This window comes from Dermacentor albipictus, chromosome 8, assembly GCF_038994185.2.
Source record: "Dermacentor albipictus isolate Rhodes 1998 colony chromosome 8, USDA_Dalb.pri_finalv2, whole genome shotgun sequence".
NCBI lineage: Eukaryota > Metazoa > Arthropoda > Arachnida > Ixodida > Ixodidae > Dermacentor > Dermacentor albipictus.
In genome coordinates, this window is record NC_091828.1 from 81,515,986 (window position 1) to 81,538,880 (window position 22,895).

Consider the following 22,895-nt stretch of genomic DNA (forward strand, 5'->3'; position numbering starts at 1 on the left):
AGTTAGTTTTTTCTGTCACAGTATTGCTACTATGTTCTTAACATCACCACCACGTGACAATATGCCGAATCGTTGACATAAAGATATGAAAATTAGTGATCAAGGTACGATCCTTGTAGGCCACTGGTGCGCTACTCTCGCATAGAAGACGTGATGGTATTCATTAGCACTGCTCATATAGTATTTTTATGGTAATGGCAACGTAGCTCAATAACATTCCCATGAAAACCGTAATTTAATAATTGATTTTCGGATACATTTTATTAAGAGCATCAAATGCTGTTTCGAGATAAAAAAAGTTATTCCTATAAAGCGACGCCAATGAACGATGTGTGTTATTTGAGAAAGGGCCTTAGCGGCAGTGATGGTACTGTGTACGGTGATTGCTACTGTGTCCTTCAAACGTCATTCCACGTGACATCTGGTGGAGGTGCTTTTCGTTCATGCACCGGACAACCCCGATAAGCCGTGATCCAAGCCCGGACCGCAAATAGAACAACAACGTGGTCCCGGACCATCGAGCAAGCAGTCGTCTTCAACAGCTGCACCCGGAGCTCGGACGTCTACCTGAGAAGATCAAGAAGATTGTTGCCAAGGCAACCATAATGGCAGCCCCAGTCTTATCCATCGTATTTCAACAGCGCAGAGAGCCACCTACCTTCCGCGTAGCTACGCCGGAGGATTAGGAAACCTGGCTCGAAACCTTCGAAAGAATCTCGACCTTCAACAACTAGACTTCTGAAAATAAGCTACGACCTGTGCACTTCTCCTTGAAAGATGCCGTGAGGACTTGGTTCGAGAACCAGGAGCCCACCCTTACAACATGCAACCTGTTCCGCAGTAACTTGCTGAGGACCTTCACGAGCGTTGTCAGTGAAGAAAGGGCTGAAGTTCTGCTGGAAACCCGAGCCCAACTACCCAATGAGACCATCTTCATCTTCAAGGAAGAGATGACCCGACTTTTCCAGCACGCTGACCCGGAAACGTCCGAAGGGACAGACGTGAGTTTCTTGATGCGAGGCGTAAGGCAAGAACTTTTCGCCGGACTCATCAGAAACCCACCGCAGACCGTAGCCGAGTTCTTGACAGAGGCAAAGACGTTTGGGAAAACTTGAGAAATGCGCACTAGGCAATACAAGCTACAAGTGCTCGCACATCAGGGCGCCATCCATGCACTGGGTTCCTGTGATCTGCAAGAGACCATCAGGGCCATAGTGCACGGAGAACTGCGCAAGGTCTTGCCTTCGTCGCAGACTCAAGTGGCCTCAATCGCTGACAGCATGAAGGATGAGGTTCAGCAATCGCTTGGAGTTCCTGAGGCGTAACCTCAATTACCGGAGACCCAGCCAGAAGCGATGACCTACGCCGCTGTCGCACGCCGTCAAGGTCCACCTTCGCGACGTCACCAGAGCCCTGTAACGCCCAAATTCCGTGTTCCGACGCCACCACCGCCGCCAGCACGCCCACCCGTCACCCAGCGCACCTACGCGAGTAAGACGGACATTTGGCGCGCCCCCGACTACCGCCTGCTCTGCTACCACTGCGGCGATGCGGGCCATGTGTACCGCCGGTGCCCATAGCGCGACCTGGGATTGCGAGGCTTCGCCGTCAACGCAGCGCGCCCGCGGGAAGGTGAACGCCCTCGTGACATCGCCGACTACCTCGCCGCGACTCAGTGGAGCCCTCGACGACCGTCCCGTTGCGCCATCACCAGGCCGCTACCTGTCGCCGCAGCGCCGTCCATACACTAGCCCAGCCCGGGGCCGGTCCGTGAGCCCATATCCGGGAAACTAGAAGCAGCAACCGATGGAGGTGCGGTTGCTGTTCGTCGAACTGCTGAAGATCCTCCGACAGCCTACGAAGACTACGAAAAGACTACCTCGACGACAAAAGGACACGCTGGCGTCCCAAAGAAGTCTGGAAGCAAATAATACTCAAACGAAAGTCCACCTGACGACGCCACGTACCATGCACAGGTAAACGCGACACAACCATGATCTGACGCCAAGACCTAACTGTAACGCAAGACAAAGAACCACCGACCTCGACGTGCTTATTGACGGCCACGCAGTCACCGCATTAGTAGACACATGCGCTGATTACTCTGTCATGAGTGGGCCCATCGCCGCCCAGTTGAAGAAAGCTAAGACTGCATGAGAAGGCGCGTGAAATCGGACCGCTCGAGGACACATCATAACGCCTACTGGAATCTGCACGGCAAGAATTAGCATCCAAAACCGGACTTACCCTTCCACTTTCGTTATCCTCCAACAATGTTCACGAGACGTCATTCTCGACATGGACTTCCTGAACCAACACGGCGCAATCATCGACCTGAAGTCGAAGTCAATAACGCTGTCGGAAGATCAAGTTATACCGCCGGAGAGCCATCGCAGTCACCATGCCTTGAACGTGCTCGAAGGTCAAGTGAGCAACCCGCCTAGCTCCAGCATTGTTATTTCAGTGGCACCGAAACACCTGCTGACGTAGAAGGCGTCATCGAAGGCAACCAACGCCTGCTGCTCGACCATGAAATTTGCGTTGCAAGAGGGATCGCTTTATTGCGTGTAGGAAACACGAAGTTGTTGCTGACAAACTGCAACCAGGAGTTCAAGCACGTCAACAAGGGCACGACGATCGCATATACCAAGACAATTCTAGAGACCAGCCGTGCGTTTGTCCTCTCGGATTCTGCCGCATCTACACCGACGATCGTAGTTCCCGAGCCAGGCTTCGATATAAGTCCAAGTCTCCCCGTGAATAAGCAGCAACTGCTCAGAATTCTGCTTCGACGACACAAATATACTTTTCGACGTCATTGAAAATTTGACAAACACCAGTTGCAATGCATCGCACCATAACCGAAGAGTGCGCTCGACCCCTCCGCCAGAGCCCTTACCAAATTTCGACGGAAGAACGCGAAGCTGTAACACAACAAGTCGACGAAATGCTGGGCGAAGACATCACCCAGCTGTCGAAAAGCCCGTGGGCGTCTTCTGTTGTCTTAGTGAAGAAAAATGACGGGACGGAACCGTACGTTTCTGCGTCGATTATCGTCAACTAAACAAGATCACGAAGAAGGACGTATACCCAGCCCCTCTACCAGATATCACGTGGAGTGACTTATGAAGAACACAGTAGCAGTACTGCGAAAGACAAAACTAACTTTTATTGGGCGAACCTGTGCCCACAAAAACAGGCTGCCCTTAAAGAACGGCGACAACGGCGAACACAGTCGGCGATCGTCAAAATCTGATCAGATGGTCAAACGTGTCGGCTTTTATAGATCAGTCGTCGAATGTTCCAGAGTAACCCCTGGGACCCGCCTCCCTTCCACAATGCTCGACACCATTCGCGTCGCGCATACATGCACTCAGATTACACAAGGTTCCGTGACAACAGACCGCAGATATAAGTATCGATAATATTCTTCAAACTTCGGATACATTTAGACGCGTCCTGCGCTGAGCAATAACAATTTTTAGACGTTAAAAGCGCTCCGCCGTAAAAGATAAACGAGTTCACGTGTCAATATGATGAATCGGTATTGTTCAATGTCATAATAGCCCATGTATTGAAAATCTACTTTTTTAGTGATACGAAAAGTTAGGAGAATTCTTGTAAATTGTTCCTAGTAGCCCAGATGTGTGATTCTGCAAACAAAATTTGTGCGAAGAAAGCCTGCCCGATGCTCAGAATTATATATAGTCATAATTGAATTTGGTCTATTCGGCATCTGCAGCCCAGCATTGCTCAAGTATGCTAGCCTTTGAACACTCTAAAGGTTCGTTTGCAAGCTCTGAACATGTGGCACACAGAGAACGGAACCGTCCTAGACAGCCCTAGTACACCTCCATCTCACTCTGCATAAAGCATTGACCAACATCTCATTATCTTGACCAACTGTCAGTCGGTGCCAGGAGCTTCGGAGCTTTACCTTTTAAATATGTGCCGCTTGGAATATACTGTTATATTTAGGAGGAACATCCTAACGACTTATCAAAATTCAATTTACACCGTACTACGATTTACGTACAGAACTCGTTTAATACGGTACCTCAATGTTTCAACTTATCCAAATGATTTCCATGGAAAGTTAGCATTTGCACGATGCTGTAGTACACTTTCTTAGAAGTATCACTATTACTTCGAAAATATATTTTTTTGCAAAAAATTTCTTTTTATTTCCTCGTAACTATTCTACTTTAACTATAGCGACCGCTTTGTTACAGTGCGAGGACGGCCCATAAACGTGGAATGAAACTTTTTAGCTGTAAAAATAAAACATTCTGCAAGAACGCTTATTAAACAGTATTCAAGAGAACATCTCAAAATAGGTAAAGAAAAAAATCAAACAAGAAACCAACAATTCGACGTCTTGTTGTGTGCACCGCGTCGTCAGTAGACAACAGTGCCAAGATTCAGTGCAGGCACATCAAGTTAATTGTTTACACTTTCTCGAGTCATCCTTAGGTGTCAGATAGAGGACATCCCTACAGTTATCATGTAAAGGTAGCACCTAGGAAGAGAACCAAGCATAATTCACTGTGATGAGTTGCGTAGGGTGTCCGTCTCCGAGGCTAAGACATTCACTTACATCTATAGGTGTGCCGAAGACGTCTTTGGGGAATACTGTTGGCACATAAGTGAACGGAATGCCTTCAACCAAGCGAGCGTAGGGTCCAGTGAATCCACACGGACTACAGTGGACCATTATCTTCCGCGGTCTGTGGTTGAGGTACATAGAGCGGTAGAACACAGCGTCAGGAAAGCTGAGGTGCGCCTGATTGTACCTGGGACGAAGGCAACGATATCTTCATTTATTTGCACTAGAGCATGCCACACTTGACGGTTCGTCATTTACTTCGTTTATGTGAAGAGATTCTGAGCGTAATATAAGGAGACGTCTGTAGCAATGCTGCAGAAGTGCGTGCAAGCAACAACTACAAAAAAAGACGATTGTAGTGCTACGCTTTAAAGGATGGTATGCAAAAAACATTTTTTTTTAATTAGTAAAATTGTATATCCTCATAATGTCTACCGCGAAAGGCTGGTTTATAATATCTATTAAGCATGTCATTATACATAGGAGGATAAATTAGAGGTTTGTATGCAATAAACAAATAAGAACAAAACTAGAGAAAACGACAATATCGTGCTGCTTATTTCAGCTCCTCCTGACCATACTGGCGGTGTTGGTAAATATACCTTCACCCATTGTCATAGGTCAAGCCATCTCGGCTAGTTTATTGTTAACTTCGCCTATTTAAACAGATTCTGAGCGCATTATAATGACGCGTCTGTAGCAATGCTGCTGAAGTGGTTGCAAGCAACAAATATACAGAAAGAATACGATTGCACTTTTACGCTATAAAGCATGGTAGGCAGAGTATTTATTCTAGTCAATATTAACATATAACATTCGCATAATGTCTACTATTACTTACACAGTAGCGCAGAAGCACATGGACTTGAAATAGAAAGATGGGACACAGAATTGTTTCCCCTTTTTTTCTTTCATTTTTTTTTCGTCTTCCATGTGCTTCTGCTCTACTGTGTAAATAATGCCATACCACCAACTATCCCACCAGATAGTCATTTTGAATTTCTAGTAGCCGCAAAAGGCTGACTTATGACTTTGTGTAAGCATTTAATGATGCACAGGATGAAAAATTGAAGGCTAGCATGCATTCAACAAACAAGAGAAAAAGTTCAGAATACGACAATATGGTGACGCCTATTTTTAAGAGCAATCTCTTTCTTAGCGATGTACTACCACTTTTCCGTATCAATTATGTTTCACGTCCTTAATCGTGGGCCTGTCCCCGAGATAGTGCAGCCATAGATATGTGGGCTGGCATGTGCTACTAGCACCACTGGCCACCGCGTCGTTGCGAACGGATATGTGTATAATAGCACTTAAATAAACGTAAATAAAAATTGGAGGGCGCTTAAACTTCGCCTTCAAGAGTGGAACACGACAGCACCCAAAGATCACTGACCGCTTCTGATGCTTCCCGGCAACTCATGCTTATGTAACCTGACATTTACCGGGAAAGGCTGGCGGCGAGCGCCATGCAGGAAAGCAAGTTCTCTGGTAAAAACTCGGCCTCTTGCGTGGGCCGATCCCGGAGGTTGTGCATGGTAGCGCCACACAAATTCAAGCATTTCCAGCTTTCCTTTATTGTTTCGCACATTTATTAATTAAGTCGGATAATATATATAGTAAAAGGCACGCGCTGACGGTGTTTTGTTTCATGACACTTATTCGTGGGCTGTCGTTTTCAAAATTCCGAGGAATGACTTCATCAAGAACGAACGACAAAGTATGAACACCATTAGAGACAGAATGGTGCGACATCATAACGCGCATATACCGCATGTCGTATATCAAGGCATGTCATATACATATGCCTAAATATATACGAAGTTCTCTGTTCCCGGACAAGCCCACTGGCGCCGTAATTTATGCGACGCGGAGCCCTCAACACGTTCGCGTTAAGATTGTCCGACAAAAGATTGGAACAGAGGACACTCAGCAAATCATCCCAATGCTCTAGTCCTTAGACCACGGATATACATGCCCCAGCAAGCGAAACAGAACATCCTTAGCCACTTCCCGAAGGCAAGCCAGAGCGTTGCAAGGCGCTTGGCGGCTTCTATCACAACAGCAATTCTGTGAACAATCCATGCCATCTTTCACCATCGTCGCTAATCGCACATAAAATTGTGACTTTCTTGGGTTTATAACATTTTCTCAATAACCGTACTCATACCCTACTCGCAAAACCCTGTGCTATGCCGGATTAAGGGTCCAGTTTCGCGCGCTGCATGCTGGGCAGCTGCGGTTTACTGGGAGGCACTGGGTACCCGTGCTAAAAGCAGCGCCAGAGCGAGATAAACGCGGTGCCTGGCTACCGTATATATTTTTTTGACGCAGAAAACGCTACAGAGCGTTTGAGAGCACTAAAAATTTCGAGTAAAACTAAAGGTGCCATTACCAGGATTCGATCATCTAACCTGTACCTCACGAGCTCCGTACGTTACCTCTAAGCCATGGCAACTTATGCATAATTTGTCTACAGACTCAGCCGCAATTAGACATCCCAGATATGTCTCGAAGAGACATGGTAGATACGCTATCACCCCGCTACTAAATCCTTACGCCTTTATCAGAAAGAAAAGGTTGTCCGCATGCTATGGTATGCACGGAAGTGCCACAACACTGATTTGTTTTGCGATCGGTGCTTTAACTTAGAAAAATGTCTTAGAAAATTTGCAAAGTTGATTTCGACTGATATGAGTTTATTATTGGGTGAATAAAGAGACATTTACTAAAAGAGCGCGGTGCTGTCATCTTTTGTTGCGCGACCATCATAATTATTGCCTTGGGATCACTGTGGTACACGGCAACTGGCTGCATTTCACTGTGTTAAGGTGGAACCGCATGGCGCGATTTCAGGCGCGATTGACGCGCGGATGGTGGGACGCGCGCGTCATTTTTACGGGTGCCCAGCATGACCTGTCCCGAAATCGCGCCGCCGCGTGCTGCTGCTCGCAGTAAAAAAAAAAAAACGCGTCGCGTCCGCCAATCAGAGTTCAAGTAAGTCACGTGGCATTTTGGTTTTTGGTTTGGCGACCAGATGGCCCTGCTCTCTGCGCATCTCTAAAACTCCTTAAACTTCCTAAAGTAGTGACACTGTCTTCCTCCGCCTTCCCTCCTCCTCGTTTCTCCTCTCTTTCACGCACCCTCCACGATCGCGGCGCCACCTACATTGCTCGCACGTCGCAATGGCACGAACATGCGCTCCTCGCCACTCCGTAGACGCTTCTCGAGCAAAAATGGCGCTGATGCATGGCGCGAGGGCTCACGTGATGCTATTATGCCAATAGCGACGCGGCGTCGGCCTCGGCCAGAGCGCGCGAGGAGGAGGCGGCATTCTTCAAAGCGTGGCACTAGGTTACGAAGTTTAGGGGTTTTACGCATCTCGACGGAACCTCTCTGGTGCATTTATTTTTTCTCGGCAGAACTGGCGCGCGCCTCAAAGAAAGCATGTGCTACCGTGATTTCGCTCACGCATCGTGTTGGTTCCTGCATCGTGTTCACCAAAATGGACAAAGAAACCTTCAACGAGGCCCTAATAACTGAAGTGCAGAAGCATCGCGTCCTGTGTGACGTACGCGACCGCAATTACAAGAACAACATCAAACGTGAACAGGCTTGGCGAGCTTTAGCAGATATCCTCAGCGTATACGGTATAGCAGATGCCCTCAGCATCCCCCTCAAATGTAGCGATTGCCTCGTCTGATCGGTAGTAAGCGGCCGACACTCTGTTTTTTACGTGAAGTTGTAAAGAAGCAGCGGCCTCTCAGCGCGCGGAAGGTACATAGTCGCAGTTTCGCAGACAATCTTGCTGCTTAAAATTAAGCTTGTAAGCTTGATAAATACACTTCGGAGAAAAAGGTCGCTGTCTAATTACACAAGATTATTTTTATTCCAGTGTTCTGTGTGTTTAAGGGCACGTTGTATATGTGGTAACACAGACAATTCGTGTCGTTGCGAGTTATGTTGTCTGGAAACCCGGAAAACGCGACGCCAAGGCGCCGGTCCATTTATTCGTGCGGGTGCTCGCGCGTCAGGGGTAACGCGGGCGTTCGCCACGCCTTACGTTTTTCGCTCGCGGAAAACGCGTGGTTGAAACGCGGTTGAAGGATTTGGGGATTATCGCGAGGCTAGCCGCAGTCACGTGCCCCTTGAGAAACATGCGACATGTCTCCTGGGAGTCTGTGACCACGACCGAGTCCCTTTGTGAACGCTCGGCGTGAGCGAGTGCGATCGCGACTGCTAATATTTTAGCCGAGGTGGGGGATCCCGCCGTGGCCGACGCGGTAATTCGCTGTTGGGTAATTGCGTTCACGACTGCCAGGGCGTACCTCATTTGGTAGCGCTGCCCGGTCGCTTCTGCATACACAGCTGCGTCCGTGTAGTACGTGTTGTACCTATGGTTATTAGAATACGCTGATTGAATGTGTTGTGCGCGTGCTTTGCGCCTTTCTTTGTTGTACTCACGATGCATATTCTTTGGAATTGGGGCTACTGTAATTTTGGATCTCATCGAAGGAGGAAGAGGTACGGCCTGAGGTGTGAGATAAATGGGATATGCTGGGATATTGAGTCTAGCCAATATTGCCCTACCAGTTTTTGTGAAGCTGAGGTGTCCCTCTGCCGCATCAGGGTGACCTGCCTCAGTTCGTCGAAAGTATTGTGCACTCCCAAAGCTAACATGCGCTCCGTTGAAGTACAGTCGCGGACAGAATAAAATGGACCACGGGATCTCCGAAAACGTTCAATTCCCGAGCAGCCTGTAGCAGTAACCAGTAAAACTGCCCTCGACAACGTTGTAAGCCTATTCTAGTCGAGCTCCAAAATGCAAATACGAGATTGCGTTGTGAGGTTGCGGAGATATTCAGCTTTTTCATAGATTTCATGGTCTATGATATTATGTCCGCGACTGTACAAGCAGGCAGGCCCGGAGCAGCTTTGAAATTGGTTGAGATTATTGCGGTCGCCTGGTTTTGGTCCTCCCTGTTCAGGATTTGGTACTGTAAGCCATACGCGATTCAACTAACCACTAAGGCCTGCACGAGCCTTAGGGTACCGTCTTCTCGCATTCCCACTTTTCGATACGTCACGCAACGTATCATTTGGGCTTTGTTGTGGGCTGTGGATTTGAGGGTCTTGAGTGTCTGTAGGGCTCTCCCGTCACTCTGAAGCCACACAACCAGGACTCGCATCGTGGGTAACTCTCGGACTGAGTGGCCCTCAACCACGATGTTAATCGTTCCTCTGGATTTGTTGCCTTTCGCGTGTATCCGGATGACCTCAGGTTTTTCGGTTTCGCACTTCAGGCCACTCCATGTAGAAAATTTCTCCACCGCTAATACTGCGATTTGGAGCGTATATTCCTTATCCCCTAGTGAACCTCGGCTCGTCCATAGCGTGATGTTGTCCGCGTAGAGCGTGTAACCTAGGTCGAGTATCCGATCCAGATCGCGCGCGAGGCAACACATCGCCAAGGGTAAGCTCTATGAACGGGTTATCCATAGCAGATTGCAGCGATGCCTGGAAGAGCGGAGCTGGTTCCCGGACTCCGTGATAGGATTTCGCACGGGTTTATGTTGCCAGGACGCGTTCCTCCTACTTAAAGAGGAAATTCTAACTAATATACCATACCGCGACGAGAGACTAGTCGTAGCACTAGACCTCATAGGAGTCTTCGACAACGTCTCTCACGCCGCAATATTAGAGGAACTTGAACACGTGGGTTTTGGTGAGCGCACATACAATTACTTAAGAGCGTTTCTTTCCAACCGCGAGGCGAGCATCAGTATTGGCCAAATCACTTCGGATTTATTTAAGATGGCTGACAAAGGAACACCTCAAGGAGCTATATTATCTCCCTTAAATTAGAACTTCCTGCATACTTGAGGAACTGGGCCTGCTTTTTAAGTTTTGCGATTTGATATCGCTTACATCTGGCCCTAATGCGGTAGATCAGGTTACATTGCGCGCACGTCTGTTGTCGAATGCAGCGCTTTTTTGACAGCGGTGGGAACCATAAACTTGCTTATCCAAAGAACGCTTTTATCTTCGACAATGGCGAAAATTCCTGAAAATTCTTTCTAAATTGGCTTTATGAATTTCACACACGCTTTTTTGCAGTTAGCGGCTGCACATACCTGACGAGATGGAGGATGTCGGGAACGACGTCATAGCTGTATCCCGTTGCACCGTCCGTGTCGTAGAAGCTTTTTGGACTGTGGTGGACTTGCGTCGGAGGTGCTGTCGGTCGCCGCTGGGGTTGCGTCTTAAATTGCCCATTAAGGATGCTCAACTTGATGCCAGGAAGGATGTTTATCACCGCAAGCACTCCAAACATCGTCCTGCAGCAAAACAAGGCATTACATTACTTACAAATACAAATACTATAATAAGGTATTACATTAAACAAGGTATTACATTACTTACAAATACTATAAAATGATGCATTAGCCACAGTACGTAAAGTGCGGCGGGCAGACATTGTAGGCTTAAAGAAGTCACGGTATGTTGTTTCTTATAGTTTATTTATAGATATATACGAAGCTTTGAAAGTTCATGACTGGACTTTAGCAAGAAGGCGATTTCGGCCTGTAAGAAAGTAGGCTGGTGTTGAATTATAGAGCTTTATAGAGTCTGGCTATTTCCATGAGCAGTTCTAGCCTCGCGTAAGGCAGTATATGAAATTGAACATAGGACACGAGCCACTCTTCGTCAAGGCAACTTACGGAACGTTTTCTTTCGTTCTTTACTATTTTTTCTACCCAGACATTTCTATCATTGCGTACATTGTGCACATCGCACCGCACATAGTACGCGCGCCTCATCTTTTGCAAGGCTCCCCGAGGTATCGGATCTCCAGAGGTACAACACAGGGTTCTTTAATAATTTCGCTCAAGCATCGACCACATGGAACGCCTTGTAACGGTGGGAAGTGTAGATGACTGGCGATTGTTTGAACCTGAACGAAAAGCGCACACACGTGTGAGCGTCGTGTTACAAGCTGTTCAATTCACGAGGACACCAGTCCTGCCGGGGTTTCCGCCACGCTCCTGCTCACACAACAAAACAAAACAATTCCGCCTGAAGGAAAACACGTGCCGACTAATATCTGTCATCTCCGACGGGCATGCCATTTTCTTTCGTAATACTGCCACTCGGCATGCACCATGGATTATCCTGAAAACAAAGGCGAATTAATGGCTCCACGAGCCATTGTCTCTGAACTACACGGCCGCACAGACAAAGGCAGGGCGCGTGCCCTTCTGAGGTGAACAGCGTAGCCCACGACACTCGTACTGGACGGTGTGTTTTACCCTTCCGCGTACTACTGCGGTTCTCGCCGCTAGTGCTGGTTCTGAGGTGCTGACATTCCGTGTGGTCAACGATCTCACCGTATTATTAAAAATCCAGGAGGCTCAACTTGTTGTGGCATGTCTCCCTCTATTTCAGTAGACAAGTATATCCAGATTATGCGGTACGTCTTGTGAAACAAAACACTAAATTTGACTTCGTCATATACATATATATGAGGTACAACACGCATACTTAAAATATTAGTTATTGAATTATTGGAAAGGGCGTTCCTTTCTTCTTAGGTTGTTCCGTGCCGCAAAGGATTGAAATTGCCTTTTGAGGCACACACCTCTCTATGAACAGCTCATGCTCTTCATAGCTGCTGTATTCCACGAAAGCTGCTCGCGAAAATTGTTATCCTTGCTTCCACAAATTTTGCGCTTTGCGTTCTCTCGTTGCTGTGAAGTTGTGAGCTTCAATGGACTTTATGGACGTAATACGGTAATATACCAATTAAATAATTCACAGTAATGAAAATGGCGTATCCCACAGATTTGTGAGAACCGGTTGCAAGCGAAGCTTCCTTCACTTCCGTACTATAATCACTTCCATGTTGCGCAACATTTCTCGCTCAGTGCTGGCTCTGGTCCCATTTTATGATGGTAATGATAATGACAATGTTAATGATCTTTTTGTAAAACATAGCACGCACCCATGATGCTGCTATGAATCGGCTGTTTCTACAATAATTTATGACGCGTCAATCGTATAGGGCTGCAGAGATATATGCGATAACGATATAAGGTGTTTTCGTTACATGTGGTTTTAGCGAGTGTTTCCTTCTGACCAATTTTAAAGATGTTTCACGTCAATACCAACTCTTCCTCTGTACAATGTGTTGATCTCTCTGGCAGCTTAGATTACGGTAACAAATTCGAGCAACTTTATCATCCTGGGTGATACGCACGGGACAGCCTACATTTGTAACCTTTTGTGCATAGGACATGCAGTGCGTGCCAAGTTCGAAATATCCTATTTCGACAATGACGTAAATAAACCAGCCTAGGTTAGGAATGTACTGCGATGGCGATCACATATATTCTCTCTCAGTGCATTTATTACCAATCTGGATTGCGCTAGCATATGCAGTACCAGAGCTGCTTTAACACAGCGACTGCTCCATCAAAGTCAAGCTGCACTGAAGGCATTTTACACATTCACAAGCTGTCGCCAGATTATCATTATTGTCGATGAACTGCGTGCACTTAAAGGCGAGACCATGCCTAAAAATTTACACGGAGGTAGAAATAATTTTTCACTCACCACAAACTTGCTTTCAGCAAACGACACCTATCTGTTGTAGCACATAATTTCTCCGGTGCGTCACCTGCCTTGATCGCTTCTGCCATGGTGTCTTGCACAGTTGTATGTACTGTTTCTCGACAACGCTAAAAATGATTTATGTTCAATAACTAAAACGCTCTATCTTCTTGCTGGCAAAGAAAAGCACTTCACCGCTCTCTATGCTTCTTCTTCTTCCTTCCTTCGAAGCTAAATAATGTTTCCGACGCTGCTCTTACAAAGAAAACTATTTTTGCAGGGGATACGAAATTATTCGAGCTTAGCGAATAGTGTAAATGCAAGAAAGCATTTTTTGTCCTGCGTTCAGTGTCTGGTAAGGCTAAAAGAAACGTTGGACGCACCAGTTGTATAACCTTTCAAGTTATAATGTCTACGTATAAAAACGCCAACAATACTTCATGGCTTTTCGTAGTCTCCGAGATCGACATGGGAGGCCAAGGATTTTTCAAATGCTGCCATCACTCATGCTGTACATGTACGTTAACGCATAAATGCCAGAATGTGCCCCAATGCGCACTCAGTTTCAGTTTAAGTTTATTATTCTTAAAATACAATTAATGGGTAAGAGAAAATGTACAGGCGAAGGTCCCTAAGTAAAAGACCGCGACGGTACCCTCGGTTAATAATCAAAATAGAGAGAACTGTTAAATATGAGCAAGCGAACTAAAATAAACAAATGCAGTCGCAAAAATAGAATCTAAATAAATTAAATTACCTAAAACAAATTATCTATATGCAAGCCTATACTGCATAAAAACATCTGTCAATACAAACAAATTGCAAATGTAGTGTAATTAATGAAGCAAACTTAGTTATACATATCAAAAACCTTAATGGCACGACTGCATGCATGAAAAAATGATGAGTTAAAGTTGTTGGGTAAGCCATTCCGCAGTTTTATAGCAGCGAATGATAACGTCATCTTTAAATAGAATGAACCATAGGCAGTAGAAAATTGGACTTACGTACAAACCTGGTATTGTTATTGAAGTGGGCCGAGATGACGAATGAGAGATCTGGTGGGAACGCGGGGAAGAAGAGGACGAAGATTAAAGAGATCGTGCTTTGGTTCTGTGCGCGCTTGTCATGGAATGTTAAATTGGCCCAGTCTATGACAGGATACAAGCATCTATTGCGTGGATGACGCTGAGTATAGCCAGAGGTGCGCAACGTCATTGTATTCTTCAACGTGTGAAGTGCATGAAGATGCCAAGTATGATTTGCCCGAATCATCACGACCCCCCAAGCTTCGTCAGTTCATTGCCCAAAAGGCTGGGAAGACGCTGCAGGCGATTGATGTTCAAGCACGAGTTTCAAAATGGCTTCGCCTTAGCAGCGAAGTCCGATGAGTGTTCACGACGTCTGTGCGCAAGCGTGCTCCTATCCTCGCACGTTGATTACACTCAATTATTTGTAATGTACGGACATCTAGTGGCGAACGCTGAGAAATTGGTGAATGTAAATTTGTCTACCATGTGAAGCAAAAAAAAGAAATTTTTAGGCCTAGAATATCAGAAGTTTTTATGCAGATTGCTTTTTTTTTCTCGATTGTGCTTTTCTTGCGGATATCAATGCATTTCCCGCTGCGATTAATGCGGCATTTGCACATAAGCAGCATTCGAAGCTTCCTGCGTCGTGGGTACCTGAAAATACCATAATTCGGTCATATATTTAGGGGAATATATTGACACCGGCGTATTAAAATTACACAATCTTACGCGTCTCCACTAGAGCAGATAATATATTTTCGCAATACAAAATGCATCACTAAAATTCATTAGGCATGGGCTAGGCCGTTGGCCGCGATGTAAAAACGATCAAAACCGCCAAATATTTCAGATGAGTAGCTCGGCTCCTACAAATTACATCCAATTCAGCACGCATAAGTGTAGGAGCTGCTTATGAGGCAATCAAATATTCGCCACATGTAAGTATTGCGAATCCCTTCTAACGTGACCATGGCTCTAAAACGTGAGTGCTTTCCCACTATTTGGAAGAGTACTAGCACTGTTCTGAAGGAGTACGTTAGATCTGTTAGGAGGAGTACAAGCGCCCTGTTTTGGGGAGAATAACTACTCCGTCTGGAGGAGTAGAAGCACTCCGTCTGGGGAAATACTGCTGGCATTGTGGGGACAATATTATCACTCTGGCAGAACAATACTAGCACTCCCTTGCGGTGGAGTAACAAAACTGTCGGGGGGAATCATTCGGCTCACTCTGAAAGGGAGTCGATATGCTCTCGAAAAGGGAGTGATATATGGGACAAGCAGCTGCTCCTTCAAAGAGAGTTCCTGGAACTCTTTGTTTTTGGAACAAACACGTGCCGTGTGATACGGGTGGCATGCTAAATGCCGGAATGCATTTTTTTCTCAGCGCTCAATCGCACTCAGACTCACTGAAATTATATTCTCTGCCTGGCTCACTAAGACTGATCCGCACCAAAATGCAACTCAGATAGATTCACGGAGATACCAGTTATGCGCAAGCATCGCGTAAAAATACAAAAAGGTTCGTTCTCTTTTTTGTGGCAGTAAGTCATCCACCGGCTATAATAAAATTGTAGAAAACAAAGTGCCACTTAAAATGCGAACACCTCATCAAAGCGGAATTTTGATGAGTGCATATCAGCCGTGGTGGTTTAGAAACTAATGCATTTTTTCTCAAGCATTAAGTCACGTTTTTTATTTACACCACAGCGGTCGCATATCAGCACTGGGCAAAGAGGAACACTTTAGAAGTAATTACTACACTTCGCTCGTAGTTCAATGAACCTAGTTTAATTTACTGAAAGGCCGCATAGAATACTTTTCCAGCAATAAGTCCGTTTAATAACAGGACGAAGCTGATCACTATTTTTTGTAATGCCTTCCTATGTGTGCCGATCAAGATGGAAGAATTATTAATGTTCAGGGTGTGGTCACGTTCCTAATTAATATTTAGCGTTTTTTTTCGTTTTTTTCCGGCCGAATGTCTCAAACTCGGTGCGTGGTTTCCACACAACTATTCTGCAGTACTTATCCTTGAGTATCAATGCAATAGGTCGGCGTTAGGGAGCTTGAGCTAAAACCTAATCCTAATCCTAATAAAATACCTAATCGCTAGCACAACAACTAGTGCCTTCTTTTCAGTTGTGCTGTATATTTGCCCTGATTTTGTGAAAGTATATGGGTAATATCCAACTACTTGTCTTGCTCTTTCGCTGCCACTTGTGCTTCTTCCTTGGTACGGTACACCACCTGCTCCATAGTTCAATGCATCCCCTGTAAGTTCCAATGAAACAGTGAAGTCGGGTGTTGAGAGGACCGGGTCTGATTATAAGGCTAATACCAAATCTCTGTACGCCCTTTCACATTCTTCATACCAAATGAAATCTGTGTTTTTACGGAGTAGGTTGTTCAACGGTTTAGCTCGTGCCGCGAAATCCTTTATGTAGTTTATAAAATGTCTTGCGAAGCCAAGAAAAACTCTTACTGCGTGTACATTGTCTGGCTTCAGTACATAGTTCAGTAATCAGTGCAGTACAGTAATCAGTGCACAGGTGCAGAGATCCGTCCTCTTTCGAAGCCATATTAATGGGCGGGGCGCACTTCGACACAGATGGCCGTATTATTCTAGCATGTAACATAATTTCGGTCTCACTTTTCAACCGAACTTGCTTTTCGCGTGACATATACTGTAAGGCTTTTTCTGACCCACGTAACATCTCTCAGCTGAAAGGGAACAGTAAATTTTGTTGTAGCCGGTGGATAGTTCCCTAGACAGATAAGTTCAGGGAATGTTTCACGAACGCCTTTTTCACACTTAACAAGATGGTCTGCGACGTTCGAGGACGCGCACTTATCTTGCGCCACAGTTGCTTCATCATTCATCTAAATGTTTAACTTCAGTGCCTGCATATCTCATATCGAAAGCAGGAATTTATAGTCACATCCTTGCACAACACGGGCGTCGACATTAGCGTTCCGGCCTTGATAAGATATATTACCTTTCGCCCATTCATAGTATATTTGCGTCATCCCATTGAAGCTCTGCACCTGCACCAGTCTTCCTCTACTTATTTTGCCAGTTACAACAATAGCCTCATTTATTACAGATACAGATGCACCACTATCAACCAATGTATCAACATCGTCTCAATAGATATTGAGTTTAATATTCACAAGGTTAAGGGCGGTTAGAAAACCATCTCAATTTTTGTCGTCAAGCGAGACGGGACACCCTCTATTATTAGTTTGGTTGGTTGCGCTTCCTCTGAATAAGCGGCTCCTGGTTCTGCGTCATTGCTGTTAGTAGACATTAGGTTGACGACTCGATTTCGCCTATGAAGATTTTCGAACTCGCGAGACCTGCATGGAGCACTTTCAAAAGTCGGATCTGTCCGACGCACATTTTGTGGTGTCAAATCGTGCAGATATTCTTGAGACATCGCAACAGTTCTTTGATAGTTTAAGGCAACTTTACTTGCACATGGCTCTGAAGTTCCAGGGGTAAGCCATGAACAATCAGTCACACTATTGCGGACCCCGGTAGCTCCACATTTGCCTTGTGAAGTAGCCGTCTTTTCTCGTGAAAATTTTCTAGGTGCTTTTCTAAGCGATATTTATGAAAAATAGCTCATTCCCGCCTTTAAACTGGGTTTTCGTCAAAATTTACCAAACTGCTCGTTCTCCACTACTTCCATGTATCCGTCATATGTCCAGCGTAATGAATGCCACACCATTTCTTGGCAAGTCCGCTGAGAAACTGACGCATGTTCCTCATGCGATCGCAGGGTTCACCACAGGAGCCCTTCTCATACGCTTGTTCGTAGAACTGTATCCAAGTGTCTGGGCTTGAATAACAGTCAGAAGAATTTCCATGAGTTGCTGCTGTCGCTCGGCGTGTTTCTGCTGCAGGCGAAGCGTTTCTAGCAGGCAGGTGTCTATGGAAGAGTCGGTCTTGCTCGGTGCAGTTCCTGCTGTCAGCTGCACCAGCAGTGTTGTAGTATAGTGTCGCCCCCTGTCAGATCTATGTGTCATCGTACATGTATGTTTTCTAGTTGTTTAGCTAGATGGCGCACCCCCCTTCTGTCATGTGACGAACATTGGACCAATCGGGAGGTGTCATCTGGCGTGTGAAACCTTTTTAAGAATAAACGGCCGAGGGTCGGTCGAGTCTTCCTTCCGGTTTTCATCGGGAGCAGTTCGCTTCGAGTCTCCTTCTCTGCGCCGGCGCTAGCCGCGCGTTCGCTGGTCGGGGCGCCCCGCTTGCCTGCCGCTGCCGACACAACATCTTTTGGCGACGAGGATGGGATTCCCGCTGCGGTTCCGACCGAAGCCCCGGGAAACGAACGAGCTTCGTAAGTGAAGCGTCCCTTCCGTGTCTGCACGGCCGGCAAACGCCGCCAACGCACTTGGCGTCGCGAGGCTTCCGAGCCTAGGCCTACTCGCCCCCTTGCTCTTCCGTGCCCCATTCCTGCGGCGAGCTCCGGCTTGCCTCCTGCACTGTCTCCTGCACGCTACCCGACATGGCTTTTACGGCGAACCTTCCCGTTTTTCTTGAAGTGCCCTGCCCACCGTTAATTCCCTGGTATCGCTGGAAGAAAATTTTTCAGGCCCACCTCGAAGCGGCCGGCGGTGGCGACTGGACGGACGCGCGACGAGCGTCTGCGCTCGTCAGCGCTCTCGGGCGTGAGGGACAACGGAAGCACTTTGCAGCCGAGGAGCAGGAAGCAGCAAGGCAGTTAACCAGCGCAGCATCAGCTTCAAGCGAAGCAGCAAGGCAGTCGACCGGCGCACCGTCAACGTCAAGTGATGCGGTCCCGCCAGCGTCAGAGTTTCCGAGACTCTTGCAGCGGCTTGACCGGCTGTTCGCCGCGTCAACAAATGTCCTGGCGGAACGGCACGAATTCACCAGCAGAAAGCAGTTCGAGGGAGAAGGATTCCTGGAATTCGTGACCGCATTGAAGGAGAAGGCGGTACAGTGCAACTTCGGCACAAGCTATGACGAGCGCGTCCGAGACCAAATCATACATGGGGTAGCGAACGCCAGCGTTCGCGAAAAGTTATTGGCTCATGGCGAAACCCTGTCCCTGGACAAGGCAGAAGAAATTGGATGCTCGTTAGAAGCCTTGCATCGAGTGAACCGCGCGTTCGGCTCCGGAAATGTAAGAAGAATTGAGGCATTTCAACTTGGCGTTCCGTCGACGAGCCAAGATGGCCGACTTCTTCCGGGGAGCCGCCAAGATGGCCGACGTAGTCCGGGAGGCCATGAACACGTCCGACTTCTTCCGGGAAGCCGCCAAGACGTCCGACTTCTTCCGGGAAGCCGCCAAGACGTCCGACTTCTTCCGAGAAGCCGCCAAGACGACGGACTTCTTCCGAGAGGCCGCCAAGACGACGGACTTCTTCCGAGAGGCCGCCAAGACGACGGACTTCTTCCGAGAGGCCGCCAAGACGACGGACTTCTTCCGAGAGGCCGCCAAGAGGGCCGACATTTCGCACATGGCTCCTCCGGGAACCGTGGTGCATGCGATCGGTGTGGCAGCACGAAACATATTGCCACATACAGGAATTGTCCCGCAAGGAACCGGCGGTGCAACGCCTGCCACACGTTGGGCCATTTTGCATCAGTATGCCGAAAAACCCGTACTGTTCAGCACGTCTCTTCCACAGAGACGCTGTCTTCAACTTCCGCAGGACAGCCGTCCGCGTCTCTCGTGACGGTAAGCGCTTTTGAAACTGAAGATTTGGAAGTTCCGGTCGTAGTTAACGGCGTCTCCATGCGACTGCCGGTGGATACGGGAGCGTCTGTCTCATTGATGACGGCCGAAGATATTGGAAAGCACTATGGTCGACAGCCCAGACTGTCACAAACAGTGGACTTGAAAAATTTCTCCAAGCAGCGCATCGACATTCAAGGCCTGTTTCAAGCCACTGTCCAGTTTTTTCAAAGGTCATGCTCCGTCACGTTCCACGTAACGACTACAGGAACATCACTGCTGGGTTTAGACGCCATCCAACGCTTGGGCATACAGATCGACGGTACGTCGCTGACATGTCTACCATCACTTCCTTCAGTACAGAGCCCCACAAGTGTGCCTCCGGGTTTTGATCACCTTTCCAGTGACGAGTTGGGTCTCGTCAACAACTTTGTGCACCGAATTCATCGGCAGCAAGATGCGAAACCAGTATCTTCAAAGTTGCGCCGACTACCCCTGGCTCTCCGTGACCAGGTCACAAATGAATTGCGACGTCTCGAGGACTGCGACGTCATCGAGCGCGTCGACGCTTCTGAGTGGGTGTCTCCACTCGTGGTGGTGCACAAGAAGGATGGAACCATGCGGCTCTGTGTAGATTCACGGGAACAGGACAGTCTTGTATCTCAAGTTCAAGAAAGGGTCTTGCAGAAACAGTAGCAGACCAAACAGTACGTAGACAAACGTAGAGGTGTTCAGGCAACTCGTGTCAAGGTGGGAGACACCGTCAGAATTAGATTTAACAGGAAAGGAATTTTTAAGTGCAGTAAACCTCGTAAAGTCAAGGCCCAGATAGGACCATCTACTTTTCTACTCAGTGATAGGAAGACGTAGCATGTGTCTAAGTTAACCCTAGTGATAAAGGATTCCGCAGGTAGTACATTGTGTACAAATGATAGAGACTTTTTGTACTCATATTCAAACTTGGATAGTCATTCCGATGACTCGTCTGTAGTGACATCGTCTTCTTCATCATCATCAGTTAAGTAGCTTGTCTGACTGTATCACTTCCGAGTCTATGCAGTCAGCAGTCATCTCTGATTCCATGGGGGATCGGTAGCCTCCCAGGACTTGTTGGGACGTCGAGAGGAGCTTCCTGGGCAACCCTCTCCAGCTTTGAGCAACAACCACATTCAATTGTCCAACCAGGGGGAGGGAAATAGTAGTGGGACGACTGGGTCTTTAAAGTCGACCGATACGCGTCGCAACCCCCAAAGTTCTTCTGAGGTACGCACGCGTCCTCATCGTGACAGGAAACGGCCTCCGTGGCTCGATGATTTTGTTTATGCAGTGTAGAGCGCATTGCCGTCTTCGAAATGCCACGGCTAGGGGCCTCGCTGCCACATTTAGGAGACAGTCCACATCTTTCATTTACACGGTATAAAGTGTTCCTTGTTGCGGTGCAGTGAGTTTTGTGCCGTGTTCCTTGTTGAACTTTGTTTGAGTGACTGCCTGTGTTTTGGTGCCCAAGACTGGTGCGCGTGTATGTGAACTTGGGCGGGGACGGATTGAATTTGTTGTGGACTTAAGTGCGTGCTTTGTGTGAAACTGGTGCGCGTGTGTGAACATGGGGGGGGGGAATGAACTGAAATCACCTTTGGACTTAAGTACGCGTCTAGTGTGCGCGTTTCACTATGTTTACTTTGTTTCCAGGGGGGGTTCATGTAGTATAGTGTCGCCCCCTGTCAGATCTATGTGTCATCGTACATGTATGTTTTCTAGTTGTTTAGCTAGATAGCGCACCCCCCTTCTGTCATGTGACGAACATTGGACCAATAGGGAAGTGTCATCTGGCGTGTGAAACCTTTTTAAGAATAAACGGCCGAGGGTCGGTCGAGTCTTCCTTCCGGTTTTCATCGGGAGCAGTTCGCTCCGAGTCTCCTTCTCTGCGCCGGCGCTAGACGCGCGTTCGCTGGTCGGTGCCCCCCGCTTGCCTGCCGCTGCCGACACAACAGGTGTCATGATATGTTTTCGAAATTCTGAGTCCTTCATTCTTATCTTCACTGATGCTTGAACATTAATCTCCTGCAGCGTCTTCCCAGCCTTTTGGGCAATGAACTAACGAAGCTTGGGGGGTCGTGACGTTTTCGGGTAAATCATACTTGGCATCTTCATGCACTTCACACGTTGAAGAATACAATGACGTTGCGCGCCTCTGGCTATACTCAGCGTTATCCACATAATAAAGGCTTGTATCCTGTCATAGACTGGGCCAATTGAACATTCCCTGACAAGCGCGCACAGAACCAAAGCACGATCTCTTTAATCTTCTTCCTCTTCTTCCCCGCGTTCCCACCAGACCTCTCATTTGTCACCTCAGCCCACTACAATAACAATACCAGGTTTCCACGTAACTCGAATTTTCTACTGCCTATGGTTCATTCTAACTATTTAAAAATGACATCATCATTCGCTGCTATAAAACTGCAGAATGGCTTAACCAACACCTTTACCTCATCATCCTTTCATGCATTTAGTCGTGCCATTAAGGATTTTTATTTGTATAACTAAGTTTGCTTCATTAATTACACTACATTTGCCATTTGTTTGTATTGACGGCTGTTTTTTATGTAGTCTAGGCTTGCATACAGACAATTTGTTTTAGTTAGCTTAATTTATATAGGTTGTATTTTTGCGATTGTATTTGTTTGCTTTAGTTCACTTGCTCATCTTTAACAGTTCTCTCTATTGTGATTATTAACCGAGGGTTCCGTCGCAGTCTTTTGCTTTGGGACCCTCGCCTGTATATTGTCTCTTACCCATTCATCGTATTTAAATAATATTAAATTTATACTGAAACTGAGTGCGCACTGTGGCACATCTTGGCATTTATGCGTTAAGCTACAGGCACAGCAAGAGCGATGGCAGTATTTGAAAAACCCTTGGCCTCCTATGTCGATC

General features: G+C 47.0%; 3 protein-coding genes across 4 annotated transcripts in view; 2 read left to right on the top strand and 1 right to left on the bottom strand.

Annotated features, from left to right (window-relative positions):
* The window catches only part of LOC135898651 (uncharacterized), a 29,171-nt gene extending 15,748 nt beyond the window's left edge, over window positions 1-13,423 (bottom strand). For both annotated transcript variants that reach the window (XM_065427720.1, XM_065427721.2), the window contains exons 1-3: window positions 13,220-13,423; window positions 10,741-10,944; window positions 4,598-4,793 (exon numbers count right to left, since the gene is read on the bottom strand). In XM_065427720.1, the coding sequence (XP_065283792.1) occupies window positions 4,598-4,793; window positions 10,741-10,944; window positions 13,220-13,305 (486 nt within the window). In that variant the 5' untranslated portion in view covers window positions 13,306-13,423. The remainder of the gene's footprint in view (window positions 1-4,597; window positions 4,794-10,740; window positions 10,945-13,219) is intronic.
* The window catches only part of LOC135898650 (uncharacterized), a 195,732-nt gene that overhangs the window by 143,305 nt on the left and 29,532 nt on the right, over window positions 1-22,895 (top strand). The gene's annotated exons all lie outside the window — the stretch shown is intronic.
* On the top strand, window positions 18,283-22,713 carry LOC135898598 (uncharacterized). Its single transcript, XM_065427645.2, has 2 exons — window positions 18,283-18,596; window positions 18,852-22,713. The coding sequence occupies exon 2, from the start codon at window positions 19,453-19,455 to the stop codon at window positions 19,957-19,959; it is 507 nt and encodes a 168-aa protein (XP_065283717.1). The 5' UTR covers window positions 18,283-18,596; window positions 18,852-19,452; the 3' UTR covers window positions 19,960-22,713.